General features: G+C 43.0%; 1 protein-coding gene across 2 annotated transcripts in view; it reads right to left on the reverse strand.

Annotated features, from left to right (window-relative positions):
• Positions 1–24,925, reverse strand: part of KREMEN1 (kringle containing transmembrane protein 1) — a 65,911-nt gene that overhangs the window by 17,039 nt on the left and 23,947 nt on the right. For both annotated transcript variants that reach the window (XM_059040232.2, XM_067015422.1), the window contains exons 3-5: positions 24,339–24,430; positions 6,660–6,784; positions 167–320 (exon numbers count right to left, since the gene is read on the reverse strand). In XM_059040232.2, coding sequence (XP_058896215.2) covers positions 167–320; positions 6,660–6,784; positions 24,339–24,430 — 371 coding nt within the window. The remainder of the gene's footprint in view (positions 1–166; positions 321–6,659; positions 6,785–24,338; positions 24,431–24,925) is intronic.

Genomic DNA, 24,925 nt, shown 5'->3' on the forward strand with positions numbered 1-24,925 from the left:
TGTATCCCCAGGATCTGGTCAGCGCCTGCCTGGCCTGCAGTAGGTGCTTAATAAGTATTGCCAAGTGAGTGAATGGATAATGGGGAGGGAGGAAGCAGGGGCAGGCCGGTTCCCCTAGCCCAGGGTTCCCGTGCCTTGGACAGTGCCGGGCACAGGGCATACTCACTGTCAAAGACGATGATCCTGCCATCGCCCCCACAGGGCTGGGTGTGATCCCCGAAGCAGACGCTGTTGCACTCAGTACTGGCTGCCTCCCCGTACTTCCAGTAATCAGGACTGTTTCCACAGAAGCAAGCATAGCCTGACTCCATCCCGGCAAACTGCCACAACAGAGAAGCAGCACTTGGTAAGTGTCAGTCAGGGGTGTCGGGGGCCTGAAGGAGCCTGGCAGGTTCGGCCCCCAGCAAGCAAGCACTTGTCTTCCCAGCCCACGTTTCCCAGGGACCTCTGCCTCATCCCACCCTCATCACACTTCATTACATGCAGACCGGTAACTACAAACCACCACGGTCCTTCCCCTTCAGTAAGCATCCCTTATTAATGTTTGCATTTCTACTGTATTTAAGTAAGTTAAAGGCAGGGGGGAATCTCATTAACTTGAAACATTAATAATAATAACAGCTAAACATTTTATTGAATGTTTACTATGTGCCAGGTGGTAAATGCTTTAAAATTAGTCCTCACAGAAAACTTACTGTAGGCCCCATTTAACATTTTTATTTTTTATATTACCATACAGTACAACTATTTATATGGTACACAGTCCTATGAATTTTAACCCATGTATAGATTTGTACACCCACCACTACAATCAGGATGCAGAACAGGTGCATCACCCCAGGAACCTTCCTTGTGCTATCGCTTTATATAATAGTTCTCCCTCTATAACCCCTGGCAACCACTAATTAGTTTTCTACACTATAGTTTTATCTTTTCGAGTATTCCATATGCTATAGACTGAATGCCCGTGTCCCCCCCAACCCCCGAAATTTATATGTTGAAAGCTAATTCCCAATGGGATGGTACTTAGTGGTGAGACCTTTGGGAAGTAAGGGCTTGCTCTCATGAATGGGATTAGGGCCTTTATAAAAGAGACCCCCTTGCCCCTTCTGCCATGTGAGGACACAGTGAGAAGATGGCCATCTATGAACCAGGAAACGGGCCATCACCAGACACTAAATCTGCCAAAGACTTGATCTTGGACTTCTCAGCGTTTAGAACCATGAGAAATGAATGCTTGGTTTAAGCCAACCATTTTGTAACAGCAGCCAGAATGGACTAAGACATTGTATACTGTACATGGAATCATATAGTATGTTATGTTTTGAGACTGGCTTCTTTCACTCAGCATAATGTCTCTGAGGTTCATCCAAATTGATGCATGTATTTTATAATTTGCTGAGTAGTAGTCTGTTGTACGAATGTACCACAGTTTGTTAATCCATTGCATTGTTTTTATAATTCTAAAATAGAGCTGCTATAAACATTTGTGTAGATTTTTGCGTGAACATAAGTTTTCCTTTCTCTAGGGTAAATACCAAGAAATCGGATTTCTGGGTTGTAATTTCTCTACAACCTCACTAACACTTGCTTCTGTTGTTTAAAAAAAATTACAGCTGTCCTAGGTTATTTATTGTATGAAGTGGTATCTCATTGGTTTTGATTTGCATTTCCCTAAAGACTAGTAATGTTCAGCATCTTTTCATGTGCTTATTGGCCATTTGTACATCTTCTATGGAGAAACGTCTATTCAAATCCTTTGCTCATCAGGGCTTCCCTGGTGGCACAGTGGTTAAGAATCCACCTGCCAATGCAGGGGACAAGGGTTTGAGCCTTGGTCTGGGAAGATCCCACATGCCTGGAGCAACTAAGCCCATGAGCCACAACTACTGAGCCTGCGTTCTACAGCCTGCGAGCCACAACTACTGAGCCCGTGTGCCACAACTACTGAAGCCTGCGTGCCTAGAGCCCATGCTCTGCAACACGAGAAGCCACCACAATGAGAAGCCTGTGCACCGCAACAAAGAGTAGCCCCCGCTAGCCACAACTATGCCGTGGAGCAACTAAGCCCATGCACCACAACTACTGAGCCTGCACTCTACAGCCTGAAAGCCACAACTACTGAGCCCGTATTCCACAACTACTGAAGCCCACGTGCCTATAGCCCGTGCTCCACAACAAGAGAAGCCACCGCAATGAGAAGCCTGTGCACTGGCAATGAAGAGTAGCCCCTGCTAGCCGCAACTAGAGAAAGCTCATGTGCAGCAACAAACACCCAATGCAGCCAAAAAAATAAAAGTAAATAAATAAAAATTAAAAACAAAATCTACAAATCGTTTGCTCATTTTTTAGTTGGGTTGTTTGTCTTTTTATTGTCACATTGTAAGAGTTCTTTATATATTCTGGGCATTAGATTTTTATTCAGATATATGTTTTGCAAATATTTTCTCTATTCTGTGAGTTGCTTTTTCACTTTCTTAATAGTGTCCCTGATACACAGAGGTTTTAAATTTTGATGAAGTCCCATTTATCTATTTTTTCTTTGATTGTTTGTGCTTTTGGTATCATAACTTAAAAAAACCACTGCCTAATCCAAGGTCATGTATATTTGTACCCATACTTCTTTCTAAACTTTTATAGTTTTAGCTATTACATGTAGGCCTGTGATCCATTTTTAATTAATTTTCATACGTAATATGAGGTAGGGGTCCAAATTCATTCTTTTCCATGTGGATATCCAGTTGTCCCAGCATTATTTGTTGAAAGGACTATTCTTTTCCCATTGAATGATATGGCACCCTTGTCAAATATCAATTGGCCTTGGGACTTCCCTGGCGGCCCAGTGGTTAAGACTTTGCCTTCCAATGCAGCGGGTGTGGGTTCGATCCCTGTTCTGGGAGCTAAGATCCCACGTGCTTCAGGGCCAAAAAACCAAAACATAAAACAGGAGCAATATTGTAACAAATTTAATAAAGACTTTAAAAAAATGGTCCACATAAAAAAAAACTTAAAAAAAATCAATTGGCCTTAAATAAATGTATGGGTTTATCTCTGGACTCTAAACTCGATTCCATTGGCTTATATGTCCATCTTTATGTCAGTACTATAGCTATTTTTTCAGTAGTATAATTTGAAGCTATGATGTGATGTAAGGACGGGGGTTCATTCTTTTCATAAAGAGCTCCACTTCTCCAGAACCATTTGTTGAAAGACTATCCTCTCTCCCACTGAATTACCTTGGCATCTCTGTTGAAAATCAATTGTCCATCTAAGTGCAGGTCTATTTCTGGACTCTCTATCCAGTTCCATTGATCTATAACAAAGGTTGGAAAACTCCTTCTATAAAAGGTCATACAGTAAATGTTTTCAGTTTTGTGGGTCACACGGTCTCTTCTCAACAACTCAACATGAAAGCAGGCCTGGACAATATATACAGGAATGGGTGTGGCTGTGTGTCAATAAAACTTTTTTTTTTTTTTTTTACAGAAATATGTGGGTGGTAGGATTTGGCCGACACGCCAAATCTGACTCATGATCTATGTGACTATTTGTATGCCAATATTACTGTCTTGATTACTGTAGCTTTACAGAAAGTCTTGAGATTGTGCAGGGCAAGCCCTCCTAGGATGATCTCTTTAAAAATTATTTTGGTTATTCTAAGTTCTTTGCCTTTCCATATAAATTCTAGGATCAGCTTGTCAATTAAAAAAATCTGCTATGATTTTGATTAGGATTGTATTGAATCTATAGATCAATTTGGGGAAAACTGACATTATAACAATATTGAGCCTTCTGATCTATGAACGATGTCTATGTCTCCATTCATTTAGGTCATCTTTAATTTTCCCTTGCCATGTAGTATTCAGTGTATAGGTCTTCAATATCTTTTGTTAAATTTATTTCTGTTATTTATGCTACTGTAAATGGCATTTAAATTTTTGTTTTAAATTTTAAAATAAAACTTTAATTAAAAATTATTTTTAAAATTAATTTTTAATTTTTAAATTGAAAATTTATATTTAATTGTTCACTTTTAGTATATAGAAATGCAACTAATTTTTGTATATGACCTTATAAACTGCAACTCTGCTAAATCTACTTATTAGTTCTAATAGATTTTTTATAGATTCCTTATGTCTACATACATGATCATCTTGTCCATAAATAAAGAAAATTTTACTTCTCCCTTTCCAACCTACATGCCTTTTATTTACTTTTCTTTCCTTATTTTATTGGAAAGGACCTCCAGTACAATGCTGATCAGAAGAGGTGGCAGTGGGCCTCACTGTCTGTTCCTGATCGTATGTGTAGAGCACTGAACCTTTCACCACTGAATATAAATTTAGCTTTAGGGTTTTTGGTAGATGCTCATAATCAAACTGAGGAAGTTCCCTTCTCTTCCTAGTTTGCTTATGACTTTTCTCATTAATGGGTGCTGTGTTTTCTCAAATACTTATGCTGTATTTTCATTTTGAAATAATCCCAAACCTACAGAAAAATTGCAAGAATAATACAAAGAACTGCCCTTTCCCTCTCACCTAGAGACCCACATTCAAGTTGGCAACTGCCTGCACCGTATGCTTTGTAGAAAAGGATCCAATCCAACATCACAGACATACTTAGCTGTCGGGTCTCCTCAGTCTCCTTCAATCTGGAATAGCTGCAGGCCTTCCTTGACCTTTGTGACCTTAACATTTTTGAAGAATAAAGGCTATTTTGTAGAATGTCCCTCGTTTCAGATTTACCTAGTGTTTCATGCTTAGATTCATATTATGCATCTTTGGCAGACAAGCACCAAAGTGATGTTATGCTCTTGACAGGTCAGGCGGGACACAATGTCTAGTGGTCCCATCACTGGTGATACTAACTTTGATCACCTGCATACGGTAGTGTACGCCAGTTTTCTTCACTGTAGAATTACTTGTTTTCCCTTTATGGTAGTATTTTGTGGGGAGATCTCTGAAGCTATATAAATATCCTGTTCCTCACGCAACTTTCACTCACTAGTAAAACTTTTACTCATCATCCATGAGGATGTGGAATATTTACATACCTTGATATTTGTTCTCTGAATCAATTATTACTATGATGGTGGCCAAATGGTGAATTTTCTAATTCCATCATTTCTTCTACATTTATTAGTTGGCATTCTCCTTTAAGGAAATGCTTTTCTTCTCCTCATTTATTTATTCACTTTTTTTTTAACATCTTTATTGGAGTATAATTGCTTTACAATGGTGTGTTAGTTTCTGCTCTATAACAAAGTGAATCAGTTATACATATACATATGTTCCCATATCTCTTCCCTCTTGCGTCTCCCTCCCTCCCACTCTCCCTATCCCACCCCTCTAAGTGGTCACAAAGCACTGAGCTGATCTTCCTGTGCTATGTGGCTGCTTCCCACTAGCTATCTATTTTACATTTGGTAGTATTCAGTTATTTTTTTATATCAGCGTGAATTTGCGGATTCTTATTTTATTTAATGGAGTATATTTATTATTCTTATTATTTGTTTTGAAGCTCAAATTATGTTAGATTTAGCCAGTGGGAGTCCCTCCAAGTGGGTTCCTGTGTCCTTTTGACAATTCCCTCACATTCCTTACCTTCTTGTACAAGATGTTTCAGGATCACCTTGTGCTTTCTCAGAAAAAAAACCCCAACAACCTTATCTTGCAATTTCTCTAGAATCAGCAATTTTCTCCAAGGAGCCCTAGTTCTTTTTAATGGAGAACAGTATTTATAAACCAAGATATGAGTGCTAAATGTGACCTTTACTAACAGTGTGTCACTGTTCCCAGGCCTTCTCAGTGGACAGAGCTAGGAAATATACATGTATATACATACATACACATACACACGCACTTCTATACTTAAATTTATTTCTATCTCTCTCTATATGTATCTATACCATGCACTATACTAATAACTTTAATCCCTGTCCAACACTATAGACTTCATTCCAGTTTTCCCTGGCTTTCTTCTCTAACAGTGAGAAACCTGGCTTCCATTATCCTCAATATAGTTACTTATGTGCTCAATCATTTGCAAGCAACCAATCGCTTGATCACATTGGGCCAACTGCGTTGCTCAGCTACCTGCCCCACAGAGAGAGAGAGAGAAAGAGAGAGAGAGAGAGAAAGAGATAAAGAAGGGAGGGAGGGAGGGGGGTAAGACTTTTCTTTTTTTTGATATAATAAATAAGAGCATTACTGAACCTTAATGGCCGACGAATGAGTTTCAGATAGAAGAATGGATAGGAAGGAAGGAAAATATTTTGGACTGGTGTCCAGGCTAGGGCCCCCTAATGTATAAAAGAAGTAACCACTACCTTGGCTTACTCCCAGATCCCCCATGGAGCCAGAGATGTCTCTGCTCATAATATGCAGGGGCTTAAGGACACATGTAACTGTGTTGGAGGTCAAACTGGGACGCAGATATTGGTGCTTTTCCTCCCCTTTTCTCACAGCCTTTGGACGGAGTGCTGCCTCACGCCCCTGAATCCCAAGCCTCATTCTTCCTCCAACTTCTCCTTGGCAGAAAAGTATACAGTCATATAGCTTCACAGGTTGTTTTTTAAAATTTATATGTTTTAAAGGTATCTTAGCAGAATGTACTTACACCTTTATCTTTTTATAGATACACAGCCACAGAACCGTTACCTTGAACCTTTGACTCCGACAAAAACTGATGCAGGTTTGTATGGTAAGTCTGTTAGACGTTTTACTGGCGCCAGTTAGAGGAGGTGGGTTTCCATGGTCCTTGTAGCAGCCGAGGTTTCCAGGCACTGAAGAAAGAAGAAAAACAAAAGAAATTTACAACATCTGGCTGTGAACACCAAGAGGGAAAAGCGTGTTGTGCCAGGTACTCTCATCTCAGCCAACATTTCCACTCCTAAGGTGCAAATGAATAACAAGCAACAAGCTTTAAAAATGGAAGCCTTAGTGTCCTCTGCTAGCTGCTATGTTTTTGTTTTATTTTGACGAGTGAGGCCCATATAACTAAGCCTAAGAAATTTTTCACCTGTTCAATACTGATAGAATTTAGTATTGACGAGAACTAGGAATAACTTCCTAAAAACAGAGAAGCTACAATATGTAAATTATGTTTCAGAGTCACTGGACAGCAAAAAAAGTCCTTGGAAGCCCACCATCCTATGCCTTGTGCCTCCCCTTGTTTCTTTAAAAGCCTTGCAAGTTGCTTTAATCAGGTCCTTTGGTGAATGTATTAGTTTCCTATTGCTACTGGAATACATGACCACAAATCTAGTGGCTTAAAGTAGCATAAATTCATTGTCTTAACAGTTCTGGAGGTCAGATGTACTAAATGGGTCTTTTGGGGCTAAAATCAAGGTGTCAGCAGAGCTGTGTTCCTTCGCAGGCTTGAGGGGACAACCTGTTCCTTGCCTTTTCCGTCTCCTAGAAGCTGCCCCTATTCCTTGGCTGTGACTGCCCCATCCCAGCCTTTGCTTGCCTCCCTCTGCTTCTATCATCACATCACCTTCTCTGACTCTAATCCTCCCGTCTCTCTGTTACAAGGACCTGTGTGGTTACACTGGCCCACATGGGTAATTCAGGATAATCCTCCCCATCTCAAAATTCTTAACTTGATCACATGTGCCACATAAGGTAACATATTTAAAGATTCTGGGGGTTACAAAATAGACATTTTGGGGAAGGAGATTATTCTGTTTACCACAGTGAACATATTAGTGTTTCACAACCATACAATCAGATGGTCTGGTCTAGTAAAAAAAGCTGCAACTGAGAATAAGGAAACCTAAATATATATACCAACTGTGGTAGAGACCTTTCAAAGACGGCCCTCCATGACCTCTACCCTCCTGGTGTTCATGCCCTTGTGTGATCCCCTCCCCTTGAGTGTGGGCTGGAAGAGTGACTTGCTTTCCTCCAACAGAACATGGCAAAGTTGATGGGATGCCACTTCTGTGATTGGGTTACAAGAGACTGTGACTTCAGTCTTGCTAGTAGACTCTCTCTATCGCCCTCTCAGCTTATATACTTTGATAAAGCAACATATCGTGCCCAAGATGTCATGCAGCAAGGAACTGAGAATGGCCTTCAGCCAACAGCCAGCAAGGAACTGAGACTTTCAGTTTCTGCACAGGCTGAATCCCACCAACAACTATGTATGCTTGAAGTAGATCCTTCCCAGGGGAAAATTCAGAGGAGATCCCAGCCCTGGCAGACACATGAGAGACCTTGAAGCTGAGGACCCAGCTAAGCCATGCCCAGATTTCCTGACCCACAGAAAGTGTGAGATAATAAATGTGTGCTGGGGCTTTCCTGGTGGTGCAGTGGTTAAGAATCCGCCTGCCAATGCAGGGGACATGGGTTCAAGCCCTGGTCTGGGAAGAGCCCACATGCCGCGGAGCAACTACGCCCATGTGCCACAGCTACTGAGCCTGTGCTCTAGAGCCCACGAGCCACAACTACTGAGCCCGCATGCCGCAACCACTGAAGCCTGCGTGCCTAGAGCCAGTGCTCTGCAACAAGAGAAGCCACCACAATGAGAAGCCTATGAGCTGCAACGAAGAGTAGCCCCCGCTCACTGCAACTAGAGAAAGCCCACGGGTAGCAACGAAGACCCAACACAGCCAAATAAATAAATAAATACAAATAATTTTTTTAAAAGTCATTTAAAAATGTGTGTTGCTTTAATTCATTAAATTTTAGAGTAATTTGTCATATAGCAATAGACAACTAACACACCTATATAACACATACTAAATATATGCTCATTGAATGAAGGAATGAATTTATTGTGAGCCATGGACAAATCAACCTCTCTGCCCCTTAGTTTTCCATCTGTGTTATTAATTTATGAATCACTTCACCATCAGATGAAGCCCTTTCCCTACTTTCTCTGTTTGGCTCCTCACAGTTTACATAATTACAGCTATAATAAGATATGAATGAGGCCTGATCGTAGAAGCACTTCTAGGTCAGTCAAGAGTTATATATTATCCAATTCCAAAGTGAGACATATAGATTCTTAGGAAGCACTTTTCCTTTATGTTTAAGACTGGAGAACAGCATGGTCCGGTTTAGTAAGCTTTATATCGAAACTAGTTTTTGGCATATAAAAATATACATATATATACATATGTATGTATATAGGTATATGTGTTCATAATATATATATGTACACATACACACTTTTAAATTTCTGTCACCATCCTCATTTTAAATTGGCAGGAAGTTAACCCAAAGAGTCACCCTTCCCCCCTAAGCCAAGTGGTTACCTTCCTCCTCTGCATCACACATGGTTCAAATATAACAAATGTGGCTCACCACACAAATGTTAAAATGCATCTTTCGGAAACAAACCAAATCTCTATAGAAGCAAATGTAAACAGAAAAGCTCTAGGCAGTAGGAGTTCACAGTGTTCAGTGGGGGCCTAGCTTGGGAATGGCTGGATTTTAGAGTTTAAACAAATGCAGTGAGTTAAGTAAGCATCTCTAGTCGGAGGAATATCATATAAACCAAGTTTGTTAAAGGGGCTTTACATATGGAAACCTGAGCCATGCGTTTAATGGTTTTTAATAAGAGCTACTTGATCATGATCGTCTTGGTCATTTACTCTGATTTCTCTCTCATTTATTCCATTATGCTCACAAATAAGCATGATATTATGTATTCATTTATAGACAGCCCAAGGCACATAATCATAAATGTTAAGCTTAGACATAAACAGGGTCATAGTTTGCATTGATGCAGCTGGAACCTATAAGCTTTATTCACAATAATTCGGTGAGCAAATCCAGGCAGCTCATGTTCTAGTCGGGCAGTGAGGTCCCAAAGCACACCGGGAGGTGGATCACTGGAAATCAGACCACACCATGCTGCTGCTCCACCCCTCTGAATACCCATGGCCTTAGGTATCATCTTTGACACCCAAGTCAATCGCTTGCCAGACACTGTCAATTCTACCTCCTAAAATATTGCAGACACCTGTCCACATCTCTATCCAGCCTGCCATTTCCCCAGCTTAGGCCACTGTTCCCTCCCACTCAGACTATTCCATCGGTCTCCTATTCCATTTCCCTGCTCCTAGGCTCACCCTATTCTAATCTAGTTAGTACACTGCAAGCAGAGTAATCTTTACAGTCCATTCCAGGCAGAGGAAGGCCAAGGGCAAAGGCCTAAGGCAAGAACCTTAGCCTTTGCAGGAACACAAAGAAGTAAGTATGACCAGTGAAAGAGAGGGAAAAGCAGCAGGAGCTGCAGAGGTATATGCAGGAGCCCTGCCTAAAACCCTCAAAGCTCCCAGGCTGCCCTTCAGGATAAAGTCCAAACTCTCTCACATGGTACACAAGGCCCTGCCTGATCTGTGCTGTTCCCCTACCCCACCCCCTCAGCATGACCCCCTTCTCTATCCCTCCCTCAGCTCACATTCTATATGAAAGCCAAGATAAATTATAGTGCATCTACAAATTTCCCACCTGTACATTGCTCTATGGCCTCTGGACTTTCTTACAAAAGTCTGTTTCTTCTGCTTAGAATGCTCTTCCCTGCTTAAGATGGCAGCCTGAGCATCATTTCCCTTGGGAAGCCCCATGGGCCTCCCATCATCCTCCCATCCCACAAAACAGGTTACATGCCCCTGCTGTGTAGTACTACAGCAGCCTATGCTAAGCTTGATTCTAAACACTTGTTTATGTGTCTCTCTCCCCAATTAACCATGAACAACTTAAGGGTAGGACTGTACCTTCTGCCCACTTGTATTCTCAGGACCTGGCATGGTCCTAGCCATACAGCAGGTGCTCTAAAACTGTGTGCTGAATGAACAAATGTGTCCCACATTGCCAGCTGAACTCATGGAGAGAGAGAGGTACCTATTAGGCAGCAGGGAGTCGAGAGAGCAGAGCAGACTGAAAGGCAGCGCTGATCTGCATCACGACGTCCACTTATAGCCAGTACCCATTGGTTTTGACTCCTCTCTGTCCTCTTTGACTATCTAGAAACACCATTCCAGATAACCAAGTTCTCCATTAAAGGTTAACTTTAAAACTTAAAATTCTATCTTTATCATTTTGGATGAAACTTTTCTAAAATGCATTAGCTATTTTTAAAAAAAAACTTAGTTTAACTTACGTACTTTAAGTTTTTCTTGGTGGCTTGAGGTCACCAGATGTACGTCACCAAATGGTCCCAGACTGGTGTGCTTTTCTGTGTTCCTGTGTCTGACTTTAATAGTTAATCTGTCTCCGTGGTTACTGTTGGGGCAGCTGAACCCTCAGAACATTAGAACTGGAAGGAGTCTTAGCGTCTACTTGCTACCGTTCGTGCCTGTGGTCTTTGCTTATCCTCTTCTTAATTTTCTGCTTCTTAGGCTTAGAAGAAAACTATCGAGCTTATTAGAACTGTGTGGAAAATTATAGTTTCTGAAAGTGGGAAGGCCTTTACCACTTCCCACTTTCGGCTGTCCATACTGTAGCTCAGGGGTTGTTTTTTGCTTGCTCACTTCCCAGTTCTTGGCAATGTTCTGAAGAGCACTGGTGCTACCATCACCTGTCCAGAAGCAGCCAGCATTTTGCAGCATTCACAAATGTGGGCTTTCGAGTCAGAAGGACCCCAGGCTGAACTCTGGCCCCCCAACATGGACTTTCTAAGCTGAGGTTTGTCCACAGTGGCATGAGGAACAATATGGGCCTCAAAGGGTTCTTGTGAGAATTAAAATTAGATAATGTAAATAAAGTAAGCACCACAAGGCCTGGCAATATAGTATGTGCTGAATAAACAGTGTTCGTTATCATTATATACAACAAGGCTTTCATCATTTACCACACCGACAAGAATAACCTGCTCGGGGCTTCCCTGGTGGCGCAGTGGTTGAGAATCCCCCCACCGATGCAGGGGACACGGGTTCGTGCCCCGGTCTGGGAAGATCCCACATGCCGCGGAGCGGCTGGGCCTGTGAGCCATGGCCGCTGAGCCTGTGCATCCGGAGCCTGTGCTCCGCAACGGGAGAGGCCACAACAGTGAGAGGCCCGCGTACAGCAAAAAAATAATAAAAATTAAAAAAAATAACCTGCTCGGTTAACAGAAGAGTAAAATAGGACTTCCCTGGTGGCGCAGTGGTTAAGAACCTGCCTGCCAATGCAGGGGACACAAGTTCAAGCCCCAGTTTGGGAAGATCCCACATGCCATGGAGCAACTAAGCCCCAGTGCCACAGCTACTGAGCCTGAACCCTGGAGCCCGCAAGCCACAACTACTGAGCCTGCATACCACAACTACGGAAGCCGGTGTGCCTAGAGCCCATGCTCCGCAACAAGAGAAGCCACCACAATGAAAAGCCCACGCACCGCAACAAAGAGTAGCCCCCGCTCGCCTCAACTAGAGAAAGCCCGTGTGCAGCAACGAAGACCCAACACAGCCAAAAATAAATACATTTTTTTAAAAAAAGAAGAGTAAAATAGCATTGAATTAAAAGATAAAGTCAAAGGCAGCCACCTTGGAAAACTGGGTTTGATTCTAGATATTAAAATATTAACCTCTTATATCTGGCTAGATACAGTGCAATGCCATGAGAGCCTTTCACATGAAACTCAGGTCCCTTTCAAGAAGGTGGGACAGGTGATGTGCTTCCTAGGTGACTGAGAAGCCTCAGTTCAGCAAGGTTAAGGGCCTTGTGTGGGGACACACAAGATGGAACTAACTGGAGAGCAGAGGTCAGCTCTAGAGTGGCAGATTCTCACTCCACGGTATTTTTCTTGGTGTCCCTGCCCCCCCCCTTTCCTCATGGGGACAGTCTGGGAGCTAAATGAAAGTGACTTCCTGAGAATAAAGACTGAATCTGCAAACAAGCAGTCCCTCAGTGCCCTGTGTCCCACAAGGCCGGCCTCTGAGGGCTGTCACTGCCTCTGACTCGCACTGGAAAGTGTGGCTCGAAGTCTCGCCAGAGAAGACACGTCATTGTCGTCTTCAAAAGCATGACTGGTCAACTGAGTGGATTTCCAGACTGTGTCCCACCCTTAGCTCTTCCCAGAAGCAGGGAGGAAAAGTCAATTTGAAAAAGGATATTTGTCCTCAGATTCCTTTTCACTTTCAAGACCACTTTAAAGTCCTTGGTCATGCATTTTTTTCTTCGTCATGTATTTTTTTCCTACCAAAGAGGCTCCAACGCATTCCATTTTTAAAAAACATCTTAAAATATAAATGGACCCCTTGTTTATCATACTTGATGCTTTAAAACGTGATAGTTAATTACCAACATCCTCTTCAGATGTTCAGAGTTCCTGACAGAGATAAAAGTTTTAGAGGTGGATGAGGGAAGATGGTTCTCTCTTCGGATTAATCCAGGAACTACTGTTCTGTTACTACCACAAGGAACTGTTGGGAAGCAACCAGGCAGGCTTCCTAAATAGCCATTACATTTGGATATAACTGTGGCCTCACTGTGAAGGTGCTAAACACACCTCCATGCGGGCCTCCACAGCCAACAGCCATTTTCTGAGAACCACTGTCTCAGAGGACCTGCTACCTGCTACCGTAACTGCTGGTGGGTGGGGACAGGCCAAAGAACCCCACCCATCCTCTGGCCACAGCTGACTCCCACTGGGGCCACCAGATCCTCTCTCCCAGGAAGGTGGAAGGTTAGGATTCCAGTAAGTGAATTACAGGCACTGGACTTGTAGGGTTCAGTCAAGTAGGGATTAAGGCAACCAGCCACGTTTGGAGCATGTGAGTGGATGAGTGAGCTGATTCTGTCGGTCCACAGAGGAAGAAGAATGGACACCATACTGAGAGAGAAGCAGAGACGGGAGGCCATGTAGCCCCAAAGAAAAATGGCAAGAATGGGTACTTCCTTCCCAGGTTCTTGGGACACAGGTATTGGCTTCTGCAATATACTCCCAGTGTCCTTCCAATACATAAATCTCTTTTGCTCAAGTTAGCTTGAGTGAGTTCTATTCCTCATAGTCCTCACAATCTAACAATTCCTGACAAACACAGAAAACATGGCTTTTATTGTAAAAGCTCAATCTGAATAAAAATCTTCAGATGGTAATTCGCTTAAGAAGTCCTGGGCTTCCCTGGTGGCGCAGTGGTTGAGAATCCGCCTTCCGATGCAGGAATCATGGGTTTGTGCCCCGGTCCGGGAAGATCCCACATGCCGCGGAGCGGCTGGGCCCGTGAGCCATGGCCGCTGAGCCTGCACGTCCGGAGCCTGTGCTCCGCAAAGGGAGAGGCCACAACAGTGAGAGGCCCGCGTACCGAAAAAAAAGAAGAAGAAGAAGTCCTGACCCATTACTGTGTTTTCTATTCCAGTGCTCTGACCAAATCTGAGATATTTGTTTAAGAAACCAGAAGCAAAGTTCTACATTTTAGAAAACCCTTCCCTGGCTCTACAGAACTCCTCTTACTTTTTCTTACAAATAAAAATCTGGTTCTTCAGAAAACATGCAGTGACTGCTTATTTTATTTTTTTATACTACAAGAATAAATATTTTTATTAAGCATTGTAAGCTGCATTCAATAGCCTTCAGATACACCATACCACAACCCATATACAATCAGTCAAACCCAACAGCAGTTCATTCTTGCACGATCCATGAGTTAAGGCAAAACTCCCTTCAAGTTACAGTAAGATCCTACTCAGGTCTTGCAGGCAGCGACTGGGGAATTGCATCTTATTTCCGATCACTGATGTGTGATGAAGAGCATCAGGAGAATTATATAAAAATGAATAAGAAGGGATCTGATTTCAAAGTACATTGTTTGGAAACATTGACAAAAACATCAAAATGATATAAGTATACCTGCTTCTATTAAATTCTTGATGGGAAAGTTCTCAAGAACAAGCAATTTATTTCCTGCTACAGAAGGGGGAGTGGTGACTGCTTATTTTAAATGTCATTTAACCTTGTGTAGCAGAGACTATCTTCTGCCTCAGGGACTCCACATTGGTGCCTCAGTAGCTGAATTCTCCCTTCCGTGGGAATAAGGACTAAGTACACATGAGATGATACCACTGGTGTCCTATCAGAGGACCAGTCAATTCAAATACCTCCTTCAGAGCATCAGTAGGTTAAGCGTGGATTATCCCACACTCTCAGCCCATGACTATGAGCACAATGTACCCCATCCTGTCCATCTATAACTTCCGTTCCAAACCTGACAGCTACAAATTTGGTCCAAGTCCTATCATAATATGGCCCCTTTCTACCTCTGTAACTTCTTTTTTTTTTAAGTTTTTTTTTTTCTTTTTTTGGCCATGCTGTGTGGCATGCGGGATCTTAGTTCCCCCACCAGGGATTGAACCTGTGCCCCCTGCAGTGGAAGCATGGAGTCTTAACCACTGGACCACCAGGGAATCCCTCTACCTCTCTAACTTTATTTCTAAACATCAATTCTCATTTTCAGTCACTCTGATTCTTCAAGCAGCCCTACTTATGTCTCTGAGTCTCATCATCGACTCACCCAAATAAATAAGTAAACACCACATTTTCTTCCCCTTTGAAATTTTACCTTTAGGGGAAGGTAGTCTTGAGTTCCTAAGGATCCTGACCCCCATATAACCCTGATGTATCACAGAGATAGTTCTCCTCTGGCAGGAGTTCCTTCTTTGAAACTTAATTTCTGGTGATATAATGCGGTAGACAGTCTCCAAAGGAGGGTCTAATCATTTCTCCCCTCCCCACTCATGTCATTCATGTGTGTGACTCCCCACTTTAAACTTGAAATCAAATTTCTTCTCCTCTTGAATCTGGACTGACCTTGTGACTTGCTTTGATTAACAGAATATGGTGGACTTCTGAGTTCACTTCTTAAGAGGACTAGAAGTTTCTCTTGGAAGCCGGCCACCCTATAAGAGGTCTAAGTATGCTGTTGGAAAGAGAGGTTGCCCAGGTAGAGGCCTGAAGCTGTCTTGGATGCCCCAGCTCCAGGAGAGCCCCCAGGTGGATGCAGCCACCCAACTGAGCCCAGATAAGAGCAGTAGAAGCACGGCCGAGCTGAAACTCAGCCAACCCCCAGAGTCAGGAGAAATGACAAGTTGTTGTTGTTTTTTTTTTTTTTTTTTTTTTTTTTTTTTTTTTTTTTTTTTTTGTGTGTGTGTGGTTTTTTTTTGTGGTATGCGGGCCTCTCACTGTTGTGGCCCCTCCCGTTGCGGGGCACAGGCTCCGGACGCGCAGGCTCAGCGGCCATGGCCCACGGGCCCAGCCGCTCCGCGGCACGTGGGATCCTCCCGGACCGGGGCACGAACCCGTATCCCCTGCATCGTCAGGCGGACCCTCAACCACTGCGCCACCAGGGAAGCCCTAGTTGTTGTTGTTTTAAGTCACTGGGGTTTGGGGTGGTTTCTGATGCAGTAACAGACAACTGAAACACCTTACTCGACAAAAGTTCAGTCCAAGTTCAAGAGGAATGATACAGCTGTGTCTCTGGGAAGAAGAGCTCAGTTTGACTTGAACTTTTTTTCTGGGACACCACAAATATCCCAGGCAAAGAACCACAGAGGCATCTTTTACTCTTCCTGATGTTTCATCCCTTATATATTCCACTTGTCAAGTTCTGACTTCTTCCTAAACGCAACTTGGATTAACCCTTCCTGCACAATCTCACTGCTGCCACCACCGCCCAGGCCCTCCTCCCCAACGTTTAGAAATCTACACCCATTCTCTCCTCCCCAAACGTCCCTCCCCCGATCTATCCTCTAAGGGACACTGGGCTCATCTTCCTGAATGAGGGCTTTCACCGTGTCAGCTGCCAACTAATCAGCCCTGGCTTTCAAGGTTCTGACCCGGTTCCTCTCTGTCTGCTCCTTTCCTCAGGCATCTTGGCTCCCACCAGCATGCATGGCCATCCGTGTCCTTCCTCCAAGTTTCTGTCCAGCTGTTCCCTGACCTGCTGTGCCCTGACCCATCCAGCCCCACCAGCCTTACTCCATAATGATGCCTCCAGCTCCCCAACCCTCATGGAGCCCTCTCATCTTCAAAAACTCACAGCTCTCTACCTCACAATTCAATCTTATTTATATAATTGGTGGGCTGGTCTCCAATTTTCTCCTGTGTTTATAACTCAGATTCCTAATTACATCATAAGATTGAGGGTAGGGACTATTTCTTATATTTATGTATACTCCTTACAGGCAAGTGCTGGTGTAAAGATTTCCAGTACAATTGTCCTTATTGATCTGAATGATTTTCCCTTTTTAAGTTATTAGTATGCTTTACACAAGTTTGCTTTAGAACATTTTGGAAATGTGATATATATAACTGTCGCTGAGGAAAATGTTCATTTGATTCAGAAAGTCTGTATTTTTTTTAGTGAAAAATTAAATAATATCCACTGCCAAAAACAATGAGTAATCGAGTATATGCCAGATCTGAAACCATAAAACTGCACTGTCAGAACGAATGTGGGGCCTCCTGTGCTCCCTGAGTGCAGTGTCACATCAGGCCCCAGGGGAATGGCTTCCGAGCAGCTGAGGCACAGCTCCGGGGCCCCGGGGCCAATCATATAAAGCAGGAACAGACAGAAATAAAATGCAGGTTAGGAATAACCTGTTTAGGAATTAGATGACAGGAGCATGCCAATGGTAGTTTATGCCTTGGAGAAAGCACAGGCCACCACAATCCACGCTGTTACTTTCATGCCTTCCCTCTGCTAGGTCCTGGACCCAGAGTCATGTGTATTTTACTCATCTAATCTTCAAAATAACCGTGAAAGGTAGAGATGTGGAAACCAAGGCTCAGAGGAGAGTCATTTGGCCGTGAGCTATTAAGCAAGTAATGATTACAACCTAAGCCGGTATGACTCTGGAGGCCACATTCTTTCCACTAGACTGTGTTGTCTCTCTTTTTGGGAGAGATATGACATCACATCAGCAAGAATATTTGGTGAGCACCTGTTACAGCCTCCACAGTGCTAGATGTTGTGGAAGATTATTAAAATATATGGCTCGAGGAGGGAAAGCCCCAATAAATTCCATCAGTACACCTCTGTAAATAAACATACAGTCCAAGTAAAATGAGGGGGCCGGCTGAGCAAACACAGCTTTCAGAGAAACCTTCGAGTACCCCTCCACCTTAAGTCTCTCCTTCACAGAGATTCCAGAGCTACCCCTGTGCTGATATTTGAACAGCTTAGTCCAGTTGGGAAAACAAAACTGCTCATGTCACGCAAGAATAAACAATCAAAAACAGGATTCTTCTGACCATGCTAATTTGGGTAGTCTAAAAGGGTTCAATTAGACAGAAACATTAAATAATTGTAGTGGAAAGAGAGAAAAGGTAAAAAATGAGTCGGCATAATTCATATTATTAATGTTCATCTTTTCTTTGGCTACCAGCTAAAGTTTAAGGTTTCATTTTAGCTGTAAAGTGTTAGTGATGTGCTGAGATGTGTCTTTTTCAAGGTGAGGTTCAGCCAGTGCAATGGAAACACGGTGCTGGGAGAGACCCTGAGGTCTGGACAAGGCTGCTAATGCAGGGTTTCAAACAAAAGGTCCACTTCTGGGGAGCCCCTTCCCAGCTGAGAACAGCTGAGCCAGGAACACCCGCGGAGATGGGCCCAACAGTCTCCAGAGCCGGCTTTGCCTGCAACAAATGCTTCCTGGATACCATCGCAGCCTGCTTACTCCCGGGGCTTGGGATTTCCCAAACTCGAAGAAAAGAAAATGACTTGGAGCTAACAGCTTGAACTGCAGACCCTCTGTCGCCACTGAGTTAATCCTTTGGTTTCTATTAGGCAATCCTAATAATTCAGCATACTATCAGAATTTCAAACTCTAATTCCCAAACAATCCACAAAGAAAAATTCTCAAGAATGACCTCAACAGTAGCCTGGACCCATCTCAAGGCTCCTGCTTTTAAGGAAATAAAGGAAATGGGGCTATTCTCAAGTACTGGACAGAAAGGGCACTGGTCTTGCCATTAGGAGTCGTAGATTCAAATCCTATTTGACTCAGAGGGTAATCCTCATCAAATCACTTAAGCACTCCAGCTTCATTTTCTCATCTGACTAAGGGGGGCAGAGCGGGAGAGGACATACCACCTGTTTCATAGAATTGTTGAAAAGGTTAATAAGATAATGTGAATATAAGTGCTGTACACGTACTAGGTACTCAATAATAACTGAAATAAAAGCTAAAATGTTTAAAAATCAGTGCTGACATTAAAATGCAGAAAGTGCTGACAAGAACAAAACATTTTCTATAATTGACAGACTGCTTTGACCACCACTGCTAAAGTGCCCTTGGCTTTTTACTCAAAGTCTGAATTTTAAAAACTCAAAGTCTGAACTTGAAAAACTCTTATTAGGGGGGCTTCCCTGGTGGCGCAGTGGTTGAGAATCCGCCTGCCGATGCAGGGGACACAGGTTCGTGCCCCGGTCTGGGAAGATCCCACATGCCTCGGAGCGGCTGGGCCCGTGAGCCATGGCCGCTGAGCCTGCGCATCCGGAGCCTGTGCTCCGCAATGGGAGAGGCCACAACAGTGAGAGGCCTGTGTACTACAAAAAAAAAAAAAAAAAAAAAAAAGAAAAACTCTTATTAGGGATCATAATCGGAAGGTTTCAAATCCTGTTTTGGGGGTTGCACTTTTTAAGGAACAACAAATCTGTTTTAACAAAGTCAGGGTATCATTTAAATAAAAGGAAATTGAGTCAGTGAGGTCACCGGCTGAGACTGACCAAAGGTCCCATATGGCAGAGGTGCTATTGCTGGCACCCTCTTAGGGCTGGTCTGGGAGAATATGATAAAATCACTAGAGAACTTCTCACAGATTAGGAGGGAGAAACCTCACCCCATATCCCTAATACAGAGGCTTAAGAAGTTATGTAGAAATGTTTCCTTCTGACCCTCCACACTCCCCTCAGCCTCATCACTATCTTCTTGGGTCAAGTCTGTATTCAGAACATTATCTGGCCCCATCTAGTTCTTCTTAGACCTCATCTCCTGTCCTTCCTTCTTAAAACTGATATCTCAGCAACACTGATTTTGCTTGGGAATTCACGTGTGCGTGTGTGTGTGTGTGTGTGTGTATGTATGCATGTAAACTGTTCCCTTTGCCCAACCCTAACATCTAGAACCTGGCTCCTTCAAGTGTGGTCCTGCAGTGCCAGCACCCCAGGGGTGTGTTAGAAATGCAGAGTTCCAGGTCTGTCCCAGAACTACTGAATCAGAATCTGCACTTTAATAAGATCCTTGGTGATGGTATGTACCTTACAGTGGGAGAAGCCCTGAACTAAGACCCCACTTCTTCCGGAAGCCCTCTGACAAAGAGCAGCCCTGCCACCCACCATGCCAGGGCAGATTCCCCCCTTCAGCGCTCCCATCCTTTTGCTCACCTCACTTATTACAGAGTATCTCACGTTTGCTGATCTGTTTATATGTCAGCCTTCAGTCCTAAACTAGGGGCTCCCCACAGGCTGCAGACCATGCCACCCTGTGTCCCCTACTTTGTACAAGGTCTGGTATATGGTTAGAGCTTAAATAATGTCATTTGTCACAGCTAATGACTTCTAAAGTCCTTGTGATTTTAAACTCTAATAACTAATTTAAAATAACTAACTCTAATAACTAATAGTTTTAATAACTTTAAATAACTAATAGTTTTAATAAGTTTAATAACTAAAACTTTAATAACTAACCTTAATAACTCAAATACCTGTGAGCTATATTTAAAAAGTACTACAATTTAGCTTAGTCATGCTACACATTTGAATCCAGATACTTTGTATTTACACATTCACTTTTAAATTTTTTAAATGTTATAAAATTTTTTAATATTACAAAAATTATTTTTATAATTGAAACTTTTAAGTATACACAAAAGCAGGAAAGAATATGAGGCCCTTACCCAGCATCAACAAATAGCCACTTTTAAAAAAAAATTCTTATTTCATCTATTTCCCTCCCCCCTCCCAACTCACTCTTTGGAAGGCTAGATCACTTTAAAACAAATCCCAGATATAACTTCAACTACAAATATTTCAGTATGTATCTGTAATTCAAAAGAACTCTCCGGCTCCCCTGATGGCGCAGTGGTTGAGAGTCCGCCTGCCGATGCAGGGGGATATGGGTTTGTGCCCCGGTCCAGGAAGATCCCACATGCCGTGGAGCGGCTAGGCCTGTGAGCCATGGCCGCTGAGCCTGCGCGTCCAGAGCCTGTGCTCCGCAACGGGAGAGGCCACAACAGTGAGAGGCCCACATACGGGGGGTGGGGGGGGTGGGAAGGACTCTCTGTATATGTAAACGACCATGCCATTACTGTCCCTAATAAAATTAAGAGTGATTTCTTAATATAATCTAATACTCAGCCTGTATTTAAATTTCCCTATTTCAAATATGAATTTTTATAGTTGAGTTTGTTGAAATCAGGTGAATATTTAACAGCAAACCAAAAATAGCTCTCGGAGCCAACATGATAACTATCTCACGCCTGCGGCCTCAGGCTCTAATCAGATATGTGAAAAAAATATTTGCTTTTAAGTGCCATTTGCAGGTTCTGCTCCCCCTCAACTAGATTACTTACTTTAAAAAACTGTACAAAACTTTTATAAGAATCTATAAGTAAAAGAGAACAAAACAAAAGCCATGCTGAGTACTACACAGCATATCTCTCAAAAGCAATAAAATAAAGAGGAATTGGACTGGTGAGGATGATTATTTAACAACAGACAGATGCGCAAGGGGTGGACATTAAGCCAAATGATTTCTCCCTCAGTAGCCAAACCAATAGGACTTAAGAGATTTAGAAGGCAGGACACAGAGGAGTGGTAAACTTGATGCTGTTGGAAATTCCTTTTGAAAATCTGTATTTCTTCTCTCTGCAATAAGAACGAGGTTTCTGAGAAACATACTGGCAGAAGCAGTTTAAACAGCAAATTCAATTACCTCGGAGTTGTTCTCCTTTTAACAGTAAGTTCTGATCCGTGTTCTGTAGATCAAGAGCACAGTTCAAATCTCTCTTTGCGCCCTTCTGAATCAGGCTTGTCTCTGCCTCCCTGCTCCTTTTAGCTCTCTATGTAACAGAGATTCCGGTCTCCACACAATGGCCCACCATTCAACCACGCTCAGCTTTGTCCCTAAACATTCACTCCCCCTGGCTCCTGCTGGGTCTGTTATATTCAGATATGAACTTTCCAGGAATCTGATCATGTCACAGGCCTTTTCCTGTATGACAAGTTCAATGCTAATCATGAATAGCAGGCTTCACACAGAGGGTTAGCATTATTCATGAAAATGATGACTCCACATCCAGAAATAGGGCAAAACTGGACTAAAATAGGCAGGCTGGATCTCAGTTGAGTCCACCAGGCAATTACCAAGGTCTCTTGCTGCAAACAGCACAGGAGTTTTTCTCAACTATGTTAATCTGACACATTAGAAGCACAATGTCCTTCCAGACTCAAGGTCTGAGGCTCAGCTTCATGGGAAGCACTGGTGCCCACAGGGTGAACAGAAGGGTTTTCCAAAGAACCAAAGCCAGACGCTGCTCATTCCTCCCACACCCCCAAACCAGGGGCTTCCCAGTTCTCATTCCCAACTTCTGTATGTCTCCCTACCCCGACCATTTCAAGGCTGGCTTTAGAAGCTTTGAGAGGGTTACCAAAGGGCCTTAAGAAAAATGGTATTTAATTTTTCGTTTTGGGGACAGTGAGGCACGTCTGACAAATATTACAAATTAGAGGGGAATTAGGTGGTTCATACTGTTTTGCTATAATTCTCTCCTCTGGAACTTAGTCTCAGTGACCACATGAGTCCACTCCCATTGGCCCAAATTATATTTTATAAATGCGAGTTGAGGATTATCTTTCCAAATAAAAGCGACCGGATTGAAATCCCCTCTTCGCCATTCCTGAGAGAATGACATAGGCTGGTACTAAAAGACTATCTTTGTGTAGAACAAATGGACCGAGGAAAATCTGCTTTCCTCTCCTCCTGCCCCTTCCTTTTTTACATAACTAGAGCCGAATGAGATGTTTTTCACTTTAAAAATTTGATTAAGCAGCCTGGGCAAAAGCCTATTCCTCTGGTCTCTACTGTTTTCTCAATTTGGGGGACTGAATCAAGGCATATCAGGTTGGAAGGATAGCAAAGTGAGGGCCTGACTGCCAGACAGTGGTGACATGTGGATGTTTAGTTCATGAAAGGTGAGCACTGGTCCCCTTGAGGCAGCAGAATTCAGACCGCTGTGGTGGGCAGGAGGGAGAGGGTCGCGGGTCCCACGTGGATCTCCATACCCTCTCCACACACACCCTCCTGCCCTAAGGAGTGGGAGAGGAGGCAGGGCGAGGGGTAGGTTTAAATCATAAGGAAAAAGAAAAAAAAAACAGGTAGAATTATTATGAATGAGCTGTCCTTTTCTTCAGCTCTAGGAACTGAAAAACCTTGTTCCTTTGGCATATTTAAGAAGATATTATAAACACTGCATTAGTAAACACCTTACAGTACCATGTTTGATTTTGGTTCCTGTACTCTAAATCTTCCCACAACAGTTTCCACCTTGTTTTAAAGTATCTTTCTAAGATCCCCTGCCACATCACATATCCCCTGAGGGTCAGGGTATCTTTCTGCCTTTGTACCTTATAGATAATAAACACTGAATGCAGGAATGAATGAATGAACCAGTTAGAAAACAGGTCTTGTGCTAAAAGACAGAAGAAAGTGGGTTTTCCAGTAGTAGAGAGTGACAAGTTGTGAGTTATCATAAAATAACAATAGAACATATGTATGCTAATGTGAGGAAAGGGACTATCACATTGGCTTTGGAGGGTTTCTAATTAGATATTTACTGAACACCATTTTTCAGGAGACAAATCACATCAAATCTAAACAGTAAGCAGTATCATAACTTAGTTTTACTGTCTATAAAGGGCTATTCATTCATTCTAAAAATAAATTTTTGGGGGGAGGCACCATGTGGCCTGAGAGATCTTAGTTTCCCGACTAGGGACTGAACTTGGGCCCCAGCAGTGAGAGTGCTGAGCCCTAACCACTGGACTACCAGGGAATTCCCTCATTCTAAAAAATTAATTCCACAAAGTGCAAGGTACTTTTGTTTTTTTCTGGACTGCTACTGAGCTGGTGCCATCTCTATCCATGAAAGAATCAGCATGAGGAAATCAAGCAGAAGCAGAAATTGTGGTTGGGCTTATCCATCAATGGAATGGGGTCCTGAGAGAAACTGAGAGTCCCGTTTCTGAAAAGCCTCCATAAGAGAAGTGAAAATCCTCAGCCCAGGTGGCTCCTCCTTTCACCTGCTTCAGGAAATCCACCTGCCTGCACTACCTGCCCCCCGGCAGTGGCCTCCACTCTGCACGCCTAGCGCTCAGGGTCCCGAAACCTGCCATGGGTGCATTAGAGCCTTACTCTGGCAGGCAGGAATCTCACAGTACTTCCAGTAGACACCGTCCTCGTGCTCTGCCACGTAGCACCAGGGGCTCACATCGCCGTCTGGGTTTCTGTGGAGGGAAAAGGACACACCTGGTAACACTCCCATTGTTTTAAGTCAACTGGCTCATTGCTTTTCAGTTTTACCAAACGCCCCTCACCAAAAACAAACAAAAAAACACTTCAGCTTCTGTGTTGTTTCTAATAATTTGTATATATCTTAATGCCACCTCTTATGAAGAAAAAAGTGGTAATACTACAAGAACAAAGCTATCCACTCCAACAGAAACTTCAGAGTTTGAGAGCGGGGGTAGGGAGTGAGCAAAGGTGAAATATGTTTACACAAATTCACTACAGTGTAACCGGGACAACTAACCACTGAACAGATGATGCCAAACAGCACTGGCACCTTAACCATGAACACGGTGGTCCCATGGCTGGGAGAACACAGGTGCTCGCAAAACTACGGATAAGAATGTGAATGGAGCAGGGACTTCCCTGGTGGCAAAGTGGTTAAGAATCCACCTGCTGTGGAGAAAAGGAACCCTCCTGCACTGTTGATGGGA

This window comes from Kogia breviceps, chromosome 15, assembly GCF_026419965.1.
Source record: "Kogia breviceps isolate mKogBre1 chromosome 15, mKogBre1 haplotype 1, whole genome shotgun sequence".
Taxonomy (NCBI): Eukaryota; Metazoa; Chordata; class Mammalia; order Artiodactyla; family Physeteridae; genus Kogia; species Kogia breviceps.